A 14,388-nucleotide genomic window follows, 5' to 3' on the forward strand; every position below is an offset into this window, starting at 1 on the left:
ACCTTATTAATCATATAAATAATATCGAAATTATTGCTGCTTGTCAGTCTGGGCCTTAATTGATTCTTCTTTATCTGGTTCACTAGTTGTACTGCTATATGTGGAACTATGATCTAACAATGTCTTTCGCTTGGCAGTACTCTTCTCAACAGCTTGATGCACTTTATTCAGGCGCTCTTGAGTAGTTTGTAAAATATTACTAACAATAGTAATCTTATGCTTGGCGTTAACAAGTTTCTTCACGTAAGAATCAGTGTCCAATGGATACTGCAATGCTTCGTTGATTTTTTGAAGTTCCTCTGTTAAGGACTCAATCCGTTGCTTCAGTTCAATCTGGCATATTCTGTTCGAGAAAAGAATAAACATATATGTCTGATAAATTATTCTTGATTCTGACACATACAATTTCAAACAAATAATTAATAAATAAAAATAAATATTTAATATTGCACAATAAAGGTACAAAGTTGACGAATTAAAGAGAATCCATACTATATGAACACGCCCTGTAACAAAATAACAAGAAAAAATTGACACCTTGTAGAGCGAATTCTATCATCCAGCTGATCCACTGTTGGCTTCAAAAGGCTCATGAGACCCTCCGTTAACGCATCTCGGGTGGGATTTTCGCAGAAGTCATCTATTTTGTCGTCAATAGATGTATTGTCACTCGCTGTATCGACATCCATGCTGGTGATTCGCGAAGTGAGGTTAAGCGGTTAAGCCTGCGGCAGTCCTTCCTCCTGAAACGGTGGCGTACGACTGCGTCCGACTGCGCCCGAATGCGGATGGTGTCGATTTGGCAAAGTACAGCACTCCAAGTATCAATATATCGAAACATATTATAATGCAAAGTACATAAGACTAGGCTTGTTAAATTGCTAGCAAAGTACATTTTTGTGGGCCTGTATAATTAGAAATAAAAAAAAAGTATAAAACTAATAAAGAAAAAAATATATAATTGGAGAAAATTAAATCTCGTATAAATCTTGTTATAAAAATAGATTACTTTGGTTTATTAAACTAAAAAACTTAGAGGCGCGTGGAACGGACATTATTTTAGGCATTTCTATAATCTACACGTTATGTATTTTGTTACAGCGTTATCGTACCTGTAATTCCACTGCTGCGTATCGAATTGACAAGTCCGAAATATTTTTTACAGCGTTAATATCAGCGCCTCAGCGTTAATACGAGCGTCAATAACAAATTTAATCTCTTGATTACATCTCTGCGTTTTTGTTTTAGAAAGTTTATTAAATTTATCCATAGAATATTAAAATATTATATAATGGCGATAATATAAGTAGGAATGTTACAAATTTGATTCAAGATTTAAGACCCAAGTTTAATTTGTGATGTATTAAGACGAATCGTTATCTTAAACGAGGTTTGTATAAAAGTATTCGGAAAACGAAACGTGCGATTTTCTCGTAAACCAGAAACATTAAAGCAGTCGTGAGAACAGTCTGTAAAAGCTTGGCTTCCATTCCTTTATATAATCCACTTATTCCTTGTTTCCTACGCATAAAAATTTTATTCTTACTACAATGTTCTCATAAGTAATAACAACAAAATATGAACTAGATATATATTTGTGTGCTTACTTCAGAATATAAAATAGTATCTGCAGCGTTCCTACATCTGGAGGTAGATTGGGATATTTGTCACCATGCTAAAATTTCAAGTTTGTTAATTTGCAAATTGCTTGACGTTCTTTTTAAAACTTCTATTTTTCTCTAACGATCTAAGAATATTAGAAATTTGTAATACCCTCAGTTTTGTTTGCACAAGCTGCAAAGGATATGTGATCGACGTGGCAACCGTTTTTGCTATCGCTCCTATAACAAAAAAAGCCCATGCCGGTGGCTGAGCACCGCCAAAAGACGCGACGACCCTTCTCTTAATGCTTTCGTATGTCATAAATTGGATAGCCGGATTCGCAACAAGCATAAGACTCGGCATTGTTCCTGCCCATAATTTTTTTAAACCTTCGTACTTCCATATGTGTATCAGACCATCTGAAATGAGAGAATATTAAAAGGCAACTGTTTAACAATATAGATTAATGTTACACGAAAATGTTTTATGATTTGAAAAATTACAATAAATTTGTAATAAAAAAGTACGCATTATAAAAAATAATAAAATATTTATGTTATTGCGTACGATATGCAGGGTTTAAAATTTTAATAAAGCGGGATTAGGAGTCGCAAAAATTAATTAAAAATTAATGTTATCGATTATTGAAGTATTTAGTTGAATATTTTCAAAATTAACATACCGCACAAAGTATTATATTCGTTATTATTTCTTTCCGAAGTAAGTCCAACACCTCTCATCTTCAATCTCGTATTTACAACCCATAAGGGTGTCGTAGTAATAACATTGATAATACCTGAAACAAAAATGTGTAAATGATATATATAAATTATTCCATGGGTTTTCGTCAATGTTACACGTAACAGAATTATTTTGTTCAATAAAAGTCTATTTTAAAATAGTATTCAATCAGATTATTTATCCAAATCTTTATTATTTTTTTAAAATTTATGATTAGAATTCTTTTTAGATAAATTACACAATAGAAATAAATTAATAAATATGATTCTAAGTGTCGCATATTTTATCTTGGTTAGTACTTGCTTGTGCTTAGTATTTGCTTATTACTTATATTTAAAACATTTTCAGATTATTTTCGGAAAAAGTTAAAACTCGCTACGTAAAACATTAAATTGGAATTTATTTTATTAACAAAAAATAATACCGGCGACTGATGCGAGAAGCAGGTCGCTGCCAGCTGTTTGATTTCTTTTGCTTCTTAGTTCTTTTAAACCATGGAACGTGTAAAAGTAAACGAAATTACTCGCGCATAGGCTCTGCAAGACGGGAACGATACCTCTGTACAACGTGCACCTTGAAAAAAAAGAAACGCATATGCTCAATTATACCAAACGTGTTTCGAAAATATAATGACGTATGTCAAATACTGCTCGTTTTTGTATGCTTATGCTAGATTTGTCAGTCAAAGAGAAACTGGTTTCTTGAAACGTCCGTCGCATTTTAAAGATTCATTCATCCGGTCGAGACACGCGTAAACCTCGCGTTTGGAAAGTAGATGTTTAACAAAATAAATATACGTACGAGCCTTCTTTCGCAATGAGTTCTCGTATGATTGCCAATGTATTTTGTGACTGGCGTTCTTCTTCCACTGTAAGCAGAAGTGTAGGTTACATAAGAGATTACTAAGCAAAGCGAAAAATAAAATTATGAATAATTTCTTTGAAAGGTAAAGTGATTGCTGTTATTACACGAACGTTTGACTAACGTAATACCTTTCTCTCAACAATTAAAATAGTAGCAAAATGATGTTTTTACAGTCGGCATTTATAATACAAGCGTTTATAATACATTAACGATAACAAAATTATGATAAAAGAAAAAATATCGTGATACTGTCTAAAAGTGGCAGCACGTTTAATAAAATTGAGAACTCACACTCCGACGCCGCGTTTATAATGCATCGCGTAAAAAAAAAAAAAAAAAAAAGAGGACGTAATTGATTTGTCATGTACTCCGTAAACGTGAATAAAATGACTTACATTGTAAACGGCTTCGTACGGTGTCTAAAGGATAAAAAGCTGCCATCGCCACGACGCTACCCTGAAATTTCGAAATGTCAGAGTTCTTCATTTTACGGCGACAGAGTAACATGTGTAAAATCTTCAACGTGTAAAATATAAACTCACCGCCGCGCCAGATATTGCATGCACCAACGTGTCGTAGGTAAATATGTTTCTGTGTCGGCTGCCTTCCATTTTTCATGGGATTTTTTAATTTTATAGAGTTGTATAACAACGCAATGACGATCGACGTGTTATCTCGAACAGTGACTAACAAAATCGTAGTTAATGCAATTCAAATTGTATTGTAATGACATATCGACACGTATCTCATTCGATCCAACGTTTACAAAACATCTTGTGAGCTGCCTAGAAAAAACATATCAGACTAATTAAAAAAAAAAAAAAAAAAAGTAATGTTCTGATATTGAATGTGCATAAATATTCTTAATGATATAAATAAAAAATATTGCTTTCAAGTTTTTGTTGGTAGCATAATTATTCAACTTAGTAATGTAAAAAGTTATCATTAATAACTAATATCATTAATAATTAATAAAGCAGTCTTATTTCAAATAAAATAAGAATAAAATATTAGAAAAGTAATTAGTAATTTAATTTTAATTTATATTAATTATATATCTTCAACGAGATTAACTTCTTTTTTATAGTTATTAGTCTGTAATTAAAAAATAAATAAACACTTTAATTTACCAATTGTTTCTAACATAAAATGAATATTTCCTTAGTTACCTTATCGAATTGTGTACTTGACACAAATATAAATGACGTTACATTCAAGTATTTTATTGCACTGTTACGCTCAATTTTTCAGTTTAATTTCAAGCGTAAATTGAGTTAGCCTTCAGGAAATCTTACGATTGCACGAATGTACTGGAGAGTGCGTCCACTATTCACGTCTACTCGTGCGAACGAGCGCACCGAGACTGTCGTGTGTAGTTTTTCAACGGCACTTATGTAAGAGGAAAACCATGACACACGCATTCAACGTTGGCCTCTGTGGTCTGGCTCGCTGACCACCGTTAGGCTGTTCTGATGCACTATCAGGTGCCTTAACTTCGTAGAATAAATGCAAGCGGTATCATCGGTTGCGCGAATACACTGCAACTGCATTCTGTTGCTCGTTCGCGTTTGTTTTTATCTGCACCCAGGCGACCGCCGACGTATTTCTAGACGTGGTCAGTGGGTGTATGTAATGGAAGCACGCTTGCGCTCTTAAAGCATGTGTTTAGAAGCAGAGAGGTCGATGTGAGAAACGGCGTACGTACCGTACATGCGCACTGACGAAAGGGCGATTGTCAGTGGTTTTGCAATTCATTTTCCGCGCTTCTCGAAGTGCAATCATCGTGCGTCTTCGGGTTATTTCGAGAGTAATCGCAAATTACAAAAATATTATAAAAAGAATTGTTCCTTTTTTTTTTTACATTTTTAATATCAAATTAAAATCCAAGGCATATATTTGTATATGCACTTTAATCGTGGAAGATTTTTAATTCCACAAAGCCAAATCTGAGATTAGTTTAAAATACGAATAGATGGTAAAACAGGAAGGTTTACCTTCCCCGCGCCATTGAGTTCGGTCTCCTTTTACTCTTACTTCATGGAGCAAACGTGTACACGTTTTAAAACCTCTCGCACACATACGCAGATCAGGAAGTGACTGACCAGACCGACCAAACGTGAAGTGTGGCGAGGGATATATAGATCGCGTCGAGTGCACATACGAGTTGATACAAAGTGCACGACTGCACGTTCCAATCGATATGGACGGCGGCCACGTACGGAGCTTCCTCGGTCATATATAAACAAGCCGAGCGTGCTCTTTGACGGGACGACGAGATATCAGCGGTGATTACGAGCAGACGTACTCGCCTCCAGCACGATCGACCTGGGACGTCGACGCCGTTTCGTGTGGTCTCCTCTCGCAACCGGATGTGTCGTCATGCCGTGTTGGCCAAGTCGGAACGTGATGACAGATTTTATACGCTAACAACCTAACCGCTAAGCGAAACACAATTTTTCTGCGGCCGGACACGTAAACACAAACACGTCCGAAAATGGTTCTCGCGGATCTCGGACGTAAGATTACGTCGGCCTTGCGGTCGCTCAGCAATGCGACCGTCATCAACGAGGAGGTGAGCCTGTTTATCGGTAAACTCGCGACCAGCGTGAGACTGATTCTCGTCAAGATGATTCTGTAAACAAAAAAAAAAGAAAGTAGAGCGTCGTGACGTCTGCTGTTGTTATCGTTTCTCTTATTTTTGCGTAGCATTTAACGATGGCACAAAATTTTGATTCACCTTCAGCGATTTTCGTGCACGTTTTTAACTTATTTTCATGCGGCGGCCGGAATTGCCGAGATCGTAACAATATGCCATGTGTTACAATTGACAGATGACATAGTATGTTTTAGAGAATTATTCCTCTATTAATTTTTCAAAAATAATTCTCTATCGAAATTCTTTGCTGTGTTATACATTATTAATATTAAATGCTTTTTTTCTTACAGGTGCTAAATTCTATGCTGAAGGAGATATGTGCTGCATTACTTGAAGCTGATGTAAATATTAGATTAGTAAAAAAATTACGCGAAAATGTACGCCAAGTTATCGATTTTGAAGATATGGCTGGTGGTCTTAATAAAAGGAGGATGATTCAAAGTGCGGTTTTCAAAGAACTTGTAAAGGTTGGTTTGTTATCTTGCATTTGTATTTGATATTGAAAGTATAGCTTTTAATATTTAAGATTATATTTAATCTAATTTTTTTTTTTTTTAGTTAATTGATCCTGGTGTCAAAGCTTATCAACCAGTAAAAGGCCGTCCTAATATAATTATGTTTGTCGGTTTGCAAGGTTCTGGTAAAACAACAACATGTACCAAACTTGCATATCATTACCTTAAAAAAAATTGGAAGGCATGTTTAGTATGCGCTGATACTTTTCGTGCTGGTGCATATGATCAGATAAAACAAAATGCTACAAAGGCTAGAATACCATTTTATGGAAGGTAGAGATCGAAAATATTAGATATGTATTATTATGTTTCTGTGTAATATCTTTTTGATATTATGTTAATATAAAAAAAATTTTTAGTTATACAGAAGTAGATCCTGTAGCAATTGCCCAAGACGGTGTCGATATGTTTAAGAAAGAAGGATATGAAATCATTATTGTAGATACAAGTGGAAGACATAAACAGGAAGAATCATTATTCGAAGAAATGTTGCAAGTTGCCAATGCTGTGGTAAAATTACAACTCCGTTTTAAACATATGCATAGAAGAATGTCAATTTTTTAACGTTAATTTTTTTTATGTTGCAGCAACCAGACAATATAATCTTTGTAATGGACGCAACGATAGGTCAAGCGTGTGAAGCACAGGCAAAAGCTTTTAAAGAACGCGTTAACGTCGGTTCTATTATAATCACAAAATTGGATGGACATGCTAAAGGTGGTGGAGCACTTTCCGCGTAAGTTTTTTTGTTTACTTTTAAATCAAATTTAATAATTTTACGTTTAATTTTTTGTAATATATTTAAGCAAATTAAAAAAAATTACTTTGTTAGTTAATTTGTTAATAAATATTAATTTTTACTTCTAACACAAATAATTATTATTTAATTATCCACAGTGTTGCAGCGACACAAAGTCCCGTAATATTTGTTGGTACAGGAGAACATATAGATGATCTAGAACCGTTTAAAACAAAACCATTTATTAGCAAGTTACTTGGTATGGGAGACATTGAAGGTCTTATTGATAAAGTAAATGAACTCAATCTAGACGATAATGAAGAATTACTTGAGAAAATCAAACATGGTCAATTTACCTTACGAGATATGTATGAACAATTTCAAAACATCATGAAAATGGGGCCATTTTCTCAATTAATGGTAAATAATCTAAAAAATTAACATATATATTAAATCTATGTAATATTATTAATTAAAAAATGTTTTGCATGTAGGGTATGATTCCTGGATTCAGCCAAGATTTCATGTCAAAAGGAACAGAGCAAGAATCAATGGCAAGATTAAAACGACTTATGACTATTATGGATAGTATGAATGACTCAGGTTTGTTATATATTTTTTCTTTTTAATATTCTTCGTAATTATTTTTTTTTTTATTATGCATTTTTATTTCAGAGCTGGATAGTAGAGATGGAGCTAAATTATTCAGCAAACAACCTGGAAGAATAGTGAGAGTGGCAAGGGGTTCTGGCGTAACAGAAAAAGAAGTAAAAGATTTAATTACACAGTATACAAAGTTCGCAGCCGTTGTTAAGAAGATGGGTGGCATAAAGGGTTTGTTCAAGGCAGGAGATATGGCGAAAAATGTTAATCCTACACAAATGGCGAAATTGAATCACCAAATGGCTAAAATGATGGATCCACGTGTATTACATCAAATGGGTAAGTATTTTTTTTACTATTTAAAATGCATATTTTTCATAATTTATTTTATCACTAGAATTAAAGTCTCACTTTATTTAACATGATGTTTTTATATTATATTTTATAATTTATCATAATTATTTTAGGTGGTATGCCAGGATTGCAAAATATAATGAAACAGTTACAACAAGGCGCGGGGGGATTGGGAAATTTAATGGGTGGTTTCGGTGGTAAATCCTGAGATGAGGTTTCGGGCAGTGTGTATTCTGCCGTTGAGAACATTAAATACTATTACATACATCTCATAAGAATGTTATGTCGTATTTAAGTTAAAAATTGAAGAATTTTTCTTTAACAACTTTTGGTTTCCACAAAATAAGTTTTATAATGAAATCGTGGATACGTAAAACAACATTGATAGTGGATTTTTCATCTATCTGTTTTTTTTTTTATCAATCATTAAATCGTAAATATGTTTGAATGTAAATGCAATAAATTATCCGAATATGCTATGCAATGCGTATCGTAATAAAAATCTAATTTATTTTAAGTGTATAGCCCTCTCATCTATCCTTATATCCAGAAATATAAAATATTTTAAAATAGATGCTTTAAAATGTACTAATTAAATGTAAATTTTGGGCAAAACAGTTTTATATATTTCATAATTCGACATTGGTATAACGAGATTAGTTTAAATATTTAAATATTTATAACAATTATTTTATCAATATATAATACTTAAAAAAATAAAAATTACTACAGATTTAAAATCCTTACTCTAAAAACAGATAATAAATTTTGTTATATATAATAGCAATTTTAAATAACATGGCACTTTTAAATTGATACAATTATCAAACCAACAAAATATTCAATATTAATTACATTTTTTTTCCGAAATTATTAAATTTTTAGAATATTTTAGAATGGTTTCGTATATGCTTATAAAGCACAGCAATAATGTAGGAAATATCCTTTACACTTTTACCTACAATTCAGCACACGTAATAATTCTTATATTTAAATGCTTTTGATTTGACTCAACCAGGTACAAGTGCTATGCCCTATTAGCCAGCATATTAATAGCTCTTTAAAATACTTTAGCAACTTATTTGTATATAAAAGAATTTTTGAGCAACTGAGGTAGAGTTTAAATATCAAGTTCAATACATTAAATAGGAATACAATGGAATAAGTCATTTTAATGTAAAATATCTTCAGGTTTTAAATAGATAAATTCATTGACTGTGCAATACATCCTGCACAAAGTATTCCTATTGGTATCTGATTACTTGTCGGTCTGTTCAAATAATACTTTCGAAATAGTACGTGTCAAAGGGAATGTTTTGTTTGCATTATAGCAAGTACCTTTCCAATCGTCTACATTTAGAGATAGAATCATGGCTCCCTTGAAACCATTAGTACGAATCCATTTACTCTGCAACATAAATGTTTAAATTAAGCTGTTAGTATACGTTTGTATATTATAGACCCATTTTATGTAAGATAAAATATGTCACCTTGTAAAAGATGCTTTCCTCGTTATCGTAAGATATCCATTCTCTGTCTTTAAACGCATATGGTACACGACTGTCTTTATTAAAGACGTTTATAGCTCCGGATTTTAGAAATTGACAAACCGTAGGATAAGACACAAAACCGTTTACGCCAAGCTCTCCAAATCCGCTGGCTGGTGCTTGTAAATTATGATTCGCCGGATTGTCTAATTTATAAGTGTGACCATAAGCTGGTATACCAATGACAATTTTTTCCCGCGGCATTCCTTTTGCCACCCAGTATTGAGCAGAGAAATTCACGTTTAATGTGGATAAGTAACCTGTCTCTACGCAACGAGGAAAGAGTGGTGCGTTCAAATCTGTTACCGGAAAGTACCATACGTAGAAGTGATAGTCATACGACATAAGGTTTATGAAATCGACGTGCCTAAAAAAAAAAAGTTTTTTTTAATTTTTTCGAAGTATTTAATAAGCATTCTATTATATAGCATTACTATTATATTACATACTCTGCCATTTCAGGAATACTATAACTCTGATCTACAATGGCCTGTGGTGCTGCCACTGCCACTGATAAAATCAACTTTTCTTCACTACGATCAAATTCCTTTCGTAATTCTTGTAACAGCTGTACAAAGTGTATCTTTTCGCGATTGTCCGCTCCTAACCAAGCTGGAAACTCCCAATCAACGTCAAAGCCATCCAAATGGAATGTTTTGGTTACATTTAATACTGATTGAATAAATCTGAGCATAAAAATTTGCTGATGTACTTTCATATCCTGAATATATAATATGTATAATAACGAAAAGCGGTATAAGTGACATACTTTTTTCTATTCGCGTGATTTTTCACCATCTCTGAAAAACCGTCGTGGAGCTCACTGTTTCCGCCGGCGCTGATCATGACCTTCAAGTTAGGTTCAAGATTTTTTAAAGCAACTACTCGCTTGTAAATCAACGAGTTGTCACCTATGTCGAGCGTACTGTTTACCACGCCCGCAAAACCCACAATAATATGCGTACAAATATGAGGGTCAATGTACGACGGACTGAGCTCCCACGACGAGTTCAGGTCCCCCGGTATTGTATAGTAGCAAACGAGGACCTGGCTAAACATAGAATAGAATCGCAAATAAATAACGTGCGTCTATGATGTACTAAAAGCAAGTTGTACATTTTGCTTATAAGTATATAAATTTAAATATATAAAATCATGTTCTTACCCGGCTGTGTCACGGAGGTATTGCTCCGATGCGCCAACACTTGTGTTCCTGTCCGCATTCTGATTCGCCTTCGTCGATTCGGCATACATCCGAGCCCGACGTAGCCACGTAGCAATCTTGGCATTGTCAATGTGCGACTCTTCAAGGAACTCGTCGGTCCGTGGTGCCTTCAGCAGGAGTATACCCAAACAAGCACGCGTGATAAATAGCACCCCGACGACCAGGAATGACAAAGTGAGGCAGACAACTTGCGTTCTCCAGCGCGGTCTGAAAACAACGCCCCAGATTTCAGATTAATTTGCTAGGACGCGAAAAAGAACTTTTGCCGGTACAAAAACGTTACAATTTACGCGAATAGCGACCGACTTTTCGCGCCGAGAAACAGGGAAGATCAAAAGGTAACGATGACGTACCACTCGTAGCGCAAGAAATCAATATAAATTTCCTTTATCTCTCCACCATCCCCTTGATCCCCTCCCTGCTGCCCCCCGCAGTCGCACCCCTTCCCTCCGTACACGGTTCGCGCTTATCATCGATTATAAATTAATGATAAAGCAGCTGTGAAAAACACGCTTTTTTTTGCGTCTAACACGGTACTCACTGTCGTATGTTGGTTAGTAATTCATACTTGGCCTGCGGCACAGGTATTTGGTTAACCATTGAATAATTATTGTCGTTCTCGCTGCACTGTCGAGCGTCCGCGAGGAAGTAGCTTCTCGCGCGAGAAATGAGAAACAAACTGAGGCACCTCGAAGATGCCGAGCGTCTTCAGCACACTCCGACGATCGGCCACGACTGACCAAAGACGGCAATGACCAGCAGTGGTCGCAGATTTTAGACGGGCAACATACGCACACTAGGCACAATGCCGTGTGTGCCCGTAGCGCCTGCTAATGCCTCGGACGCAGAGAACCCAACTCGGAATCGCGGCTTCCACGCGTTTAGATAGAGAGGCTCGTCCGTGTGAAGCCAGCGTTTCGGCTGCCGTCGGATAGAAAAACAGGCCAGACCTATACACTGTCTGTCCTTTTCTTTTTTTAAAATAAAAAGATTTTGTAATGATTTTATAATTTACTAAAAGAATCCATGCGCGCGTTATTTTTTAGAAGACCCCAATTACAATAGACGAAAAGAAAATCATGTCTTACCAATCTGTATGAGTTTCAGCGGAGTTCTAAAGTTCTGTCGGTGACTGTAACATAAAATGAAACATATTAATGTAGATATGTTAGCATTTAAATTAATGTAAAGATAAAGCTTTATTTTAATAAAGATTTTATAAAAAAGAATTAATTCTCACCTAAAAGTTGCTCCGCCGATGCATGATACCCTTCCTGGTCCTCCTTCTCTTCTCAGGATGTCTGCGGAATGTCGGGTCGGTCCTTCCTTCAATGTTAAAGTACTATCTGAAACAGAAAAATTACAATTAATATTCTGTTCTGTTAGATGTCTTATTGAGCTATCTTATTTCTTGAATCAAAATCAAAAATTTAACGAGAAAGGCGGTAACGCGTTCTGAAGCGCGGTAGAAATAAAACGCGGGATAATGAATATCCGCGGGATAGTGAAATTATGATTAATATTTTGTTTTATTCGATTATTATTGAGCTATCGATTTCTCAAGTCAAATTCAAAAATTTAACGAAAAAGGTGGTTGCGTGTTTTGAATAACGGTAAAGATAAAAAGCGGGATAGTGAATACCCCGGTGGGGGTAACACAAGGGGTAAAGAATATCCCGCGCGATAGTAGGGAAAACATTGAAGGGGTTGGGGAAGTTTTCGCGGTCATTCTACCGACGACTTTTGACCGCGCAACAAGGTGACGTGGACCTCGCTTGAAGTGACAGTTAGATTCTTGTGTCGGGATTCAAGGTTAATAGGAAGTGTCGTGGACTATCCCGCGAGTGTCTACCGCAGTAGGAATATTTTATATCGCGGCGCGTTTTATACCGGTGCTTCGTGCAAGTTTTGTGTCGTTCGTTACACCGACCGAAGTATTAAAGTGACAGTTAGACCGCGCTTACGTCTCAGGGTCGTGTTTAAAGATTTAACGGAAGTGTCGTGAATATCCCGCGAGTGATCTAGTGCGCGGAGAACGTTATTTTATTATAAAACAAGGATGCTTTTTCGTGATCGGAATATTGTTTCGCGCTTTCGGGATATAGTAATTCGCGTTTCAATTTATTTTTTAATTGATCGTCGTACAGCCGGAGTACGCGTTATCTCTTGCGGAGTGTCGATTTTCTGTCTGGTAAGACGTGCTAATAGTGTATAGTGACCGGCAATGATGACCTGACTCACTGTGGTGACAGCGGCTAACGCGCGTGAGCTAGGGTGGAGTGCGTTAGGCCTTACCGCGGATCGTGTACGTGAACCTTGGAGTATCGAGAGAAGCGAGAGAACGAGGGAAAAGTTGGAGGAAGGCATCTTCATGTTCTGTTCTGTTCGCGACCGTGCGTGTGAGAGAGAACGCATGAGTGATCGCTAAGAAATCATTATAGGCGCCTCTAATGATTTCTTAACGATCACTCGTGCGTTCTCTCTCACATGCACGGTCGCGAACAGAACAGAGCATGAAGATGCCTTCCTTCAACTTTTCCCTCGTTTTCTCGTTTCTTTCGGTACTTCAGGACTCACGTACGCGATCCGCGGTAACGACACTTTACCCTAGCTTACGCGCGTTAGTCGCCGTTGCCGCAATGAGTCATGCCGTTATTAAAGGTCACTACTATTACATGCAATTCGGGAAACGGTATCTTCTGCTTGAGAAATTCGCGTTACGCCGGATTGTGCGATGCGTATTTTAGTAGTTTTAAATTTCTATTTAAACAATTTTTTCTTGTTTTATAATAATTTAAACTATGAGTCATAGTGTAATAAAGTGCGCGGTGAATATGAGTCATAGTGTTATGAAGTGCGCGGTGATAATTATGTGAGTGAGTGTGAGTGTGAGTGTACAGTGTCGCGTTTATGTATATAATACGGGATGCCGTGTTTAAGTTATTACAAAACAAGGTCGCTTTTCTCGTTATCGGAATATTGTTTCGCGCTTTCGGGATATAGTAATTCGCGTTTTTAATTTATTTTTTAAGGGATCGTCGTACAGCCCGGAGTATTGGTCGGTCCCTCGCGGAGTGTCGTTTTCTGTTTCGTTAGCCGTGACTGATAGTGCGTGCGCTACTGCACGCAATTCGGGAAATTGGCATCTGCTGCTTGAGAGATTCGCGTTACGCCGGATTGTGCGACGCGTATTTTAGTAGTTTTAAAGTCCTATTCGAACAATTTTTTCTTGTTTTATAATAATTTAAACTAGGTATGAGTGATAGTGTAATAAAGTGCGCGGTGAATATGAGTCATAGTGTTATGAAGTGTTATGAAGTGTTATGAAGTGTTATGAAGTGTTATGAAGTGTTATGAAGTGTTATGAAGTGTTATGAAGTTCGCGGTGAATATTATGTGAGTGAGTGTGAGTGTACAGTTTCGCGTTTTTGTTTATAATACGGGGTGCCGTGTTTTAATAATAATTTAAACTGTGAGTGATAATGTAAACTAACGAGTGATAATTTAAATTATGAGTGATAGCGTTAGGGGTTAATGACAGT

General features: G+C 35.9%; 4 protein-coding genes across 4 annotated transcripts; 1 reads left to right on the plus strand and 3 right to left on the minus strand.

Annotated features, from left to right (window-relative positions):
• Positions 1 to 30: 30 nt before the first annotated feature.
• Positions 31 to 931, minus strand: Snapin (SNAP associated protein). The gene is made up of 2 exons (XM_070660997.1): positions 538 to 931; positions 31 to 343 (listed from the first exon to the last, which is right to left on the minus strand). The coding sequence occupies exons 1-2, from the start codon at positions 687 to 689 to the stop codon at positions 31 to 33; spliced, it is 465 nt and encodes a 154-aa protein (XP_070517098.1). The 5' UTR covers positions 690 to 931.
• Positions 932 to 1,232: 301 nt separating this feature from the next.
• On the minus strand, positions 1,233 to 5,029 carry Pmp34 (Peroxisomal Membrane Protein 34). The gene is made up of 9 exons (XM_070660993.1): positions 4,377 to 5,029; positions 3,750 to 3,992; positions 3,603 to 3,663; positions 3,145 to 3,211; positions 2,768 to 2,916; positions 2,285 to 2,398; positions 1,774 to 2,021; positions 1,608 to 1,675; positions 1,233 to 1,521 (listed from the first exon to the last, which is right to left on the minus strand). Exons 2-9 carry the CDS (start codon positions 3,816 to 3,818, stop codon positions 1,377 to 1,379), a joined length of 921 nt encoding a protein of 306 aa, XP_070517094.1. The 5' UTR covers positions 3,819 to 3,992; positions 4,377 to 5,029; the 3' UTR covers positions 1,233 to 1,376.
• A 190-nt stretch (positions 5,030 to 5,219) lies between these two features.
• Positions 5,220 to 8,576, plus strand: Srp54k (signal recognition particle 54k). Its single transcript, XM_070660991.1, has 9 exons — positions 5,220 to 5,779; positions 6,154 to 6,330; positions 6,422 to 6,651; positions 6,738 to 6,888; positions 6,966 to 7,114; positions 7,276 to 7,537; positions 7,612 to 7,720; positions 7,793 to 8,059; positions 8,188 to 8,576. The coding sequence occupies exons 1-9, from the start codon at positions 5,702 to 5,704 to the stop codon at positions 8,280 to 8,282; spliced, it is 1,518 nt and encodes a 505-aa protein (XP_070517092.1). The 5' UTR covers positions 5,220 to 5,701; the 3' UTR covers positions 8,283 to 8,576.
• Positions 8,577 to 8,677: 101 nt separating this feature from the next.
• LOC139105094 (chitinase-3-like protein 2) lies at positions 8,678 to 11,672 on the minus strand. Its single transcript, XM_070660992.1, has 6 exons — positions 11,388 to 11,672; positions 10,787 to 11,053; positions 10,391 to 10,672; positions 10,071 to 10,307; positions 9,565 to 9,988; positions 8,678 to 9,482 (listed from the first exon to the last, which is right to left on the minus strand). The coding sequence occupies exons 1-6, from the start codon at positions 11,444 to 11,446 to the stop codon at positions 9,333 to 9,335; spliced, it is 1,419 nt and encodes a 472-aa protein (XP_070517093.1). The 5' UTR covers positions 11,447 to 11,672; the 3' UTR covers positions 8,678 to 9,332.
• Positions 11,673 to 14,388: the final 2,716 nt, after the last annotated feature.

This window comes from Cardiocondyla obscurior, linkage group LG08 (genome assembly GCF_019399895.1).
Source record: "Cardiocondyla obscurior isolate alpha-2009 linkage group LG08, Cobs3.1, whole genome shotgun sequence".
Taxonomy (NCBI): Eukaryota; Metazoa; Arthropoda; class Insecta; order Hymenoptera; family Formicidae; genus Cardiocondyla; species Cardiocondyla obscurior.

What these genes read in the sequence shown, in the direction of transcription:
- LOC139105094 (XM_070660992.1), bottom strand. Translation starts at nt 11,446, where the DNA reads ATGGTTAACCAAATACCTGTGCCGCAGGCCAAGTATGAATTACTAACC. An exon ending in AATCACGCGAATAGAAAAAA is followed by an intron (nt 10,308 to 10,390) that starts GTATGTCACTTA and finishes TTTTATGCTCAG; the next exon opens with ATTTATTCAATCAGTATTAA. An exon ending in AGGAAAGCATCTTTTACAAG is followed by an intron (nt 9,483 to 9,564) that starts GTGACATATTTT and finishes TTTATGTTGCAG; the next exon opens with AGTAAATGGATTCGTACTAA.
- Snapin (XM_070660997.1), bottom strand. Translation starts at nt 689, where the DNA reads ATGGATGTCGATACAGCGAGTGACAATACATCTATTGACGACAAAATA. An exon ending in GATAGAATTCGCTCTACAAG is followed by an intron (nt 344 to 537) that starts GTGTCAATTTTT and finishes TTTCTCGAACAG; the next exon opens with AATATGCCAGATTGAACTGA.
- Srp54k (XM_070660991.1), top strand. Translation starts at nt 5,702, where the DNA reads ATGGTTCTCGCGGATCTCGGACGTAAGATTACGTCGGCCTTGCGGTCG. An exon ending in GGTGGTGGAGCACTTTCCGC is followed by an intron (nt 7,115 to 7,275) that starts GTAAGTTTTTTT and finishes AATTATCCACAG; the next exon opens with TGTTGCAGCGACACAAAGTC. An exon ending in GGATAGTATGAATGACTCAG is followed by an intron (nt 7,721 to 7,792) that starts GTTTGTTATATA and finishes TTTTTATTTCAG; the next exon opens with AGCTGGATAGTAGAGATGGA.
- Pmp34 (XM_070660993.1), bottom strand. Translation starts at nt 3,818, where the DNA reads ATGGAAGGCAGCCGACACAGAAACATATTTACCTACGACACGTTGGTG. An exon ending in ATGCAATATCTGGCGCGGCG is followed by an intron (nt 3,664 to 3,749) that starts GTGAGTTTATAT and finishes TCGAAATTTCAG; the next exon opens with GGTAGCGTCGTGGCGATGGC. An exon ending in ATACTATTTTATATTCTGAA is followed by an intron (nt 1,522 to 1,607) that starts GTAAGCACACAA and finishes TTTTATGCGTAG; the next exon opens with GAAACAAGGAATAAGTGGAT.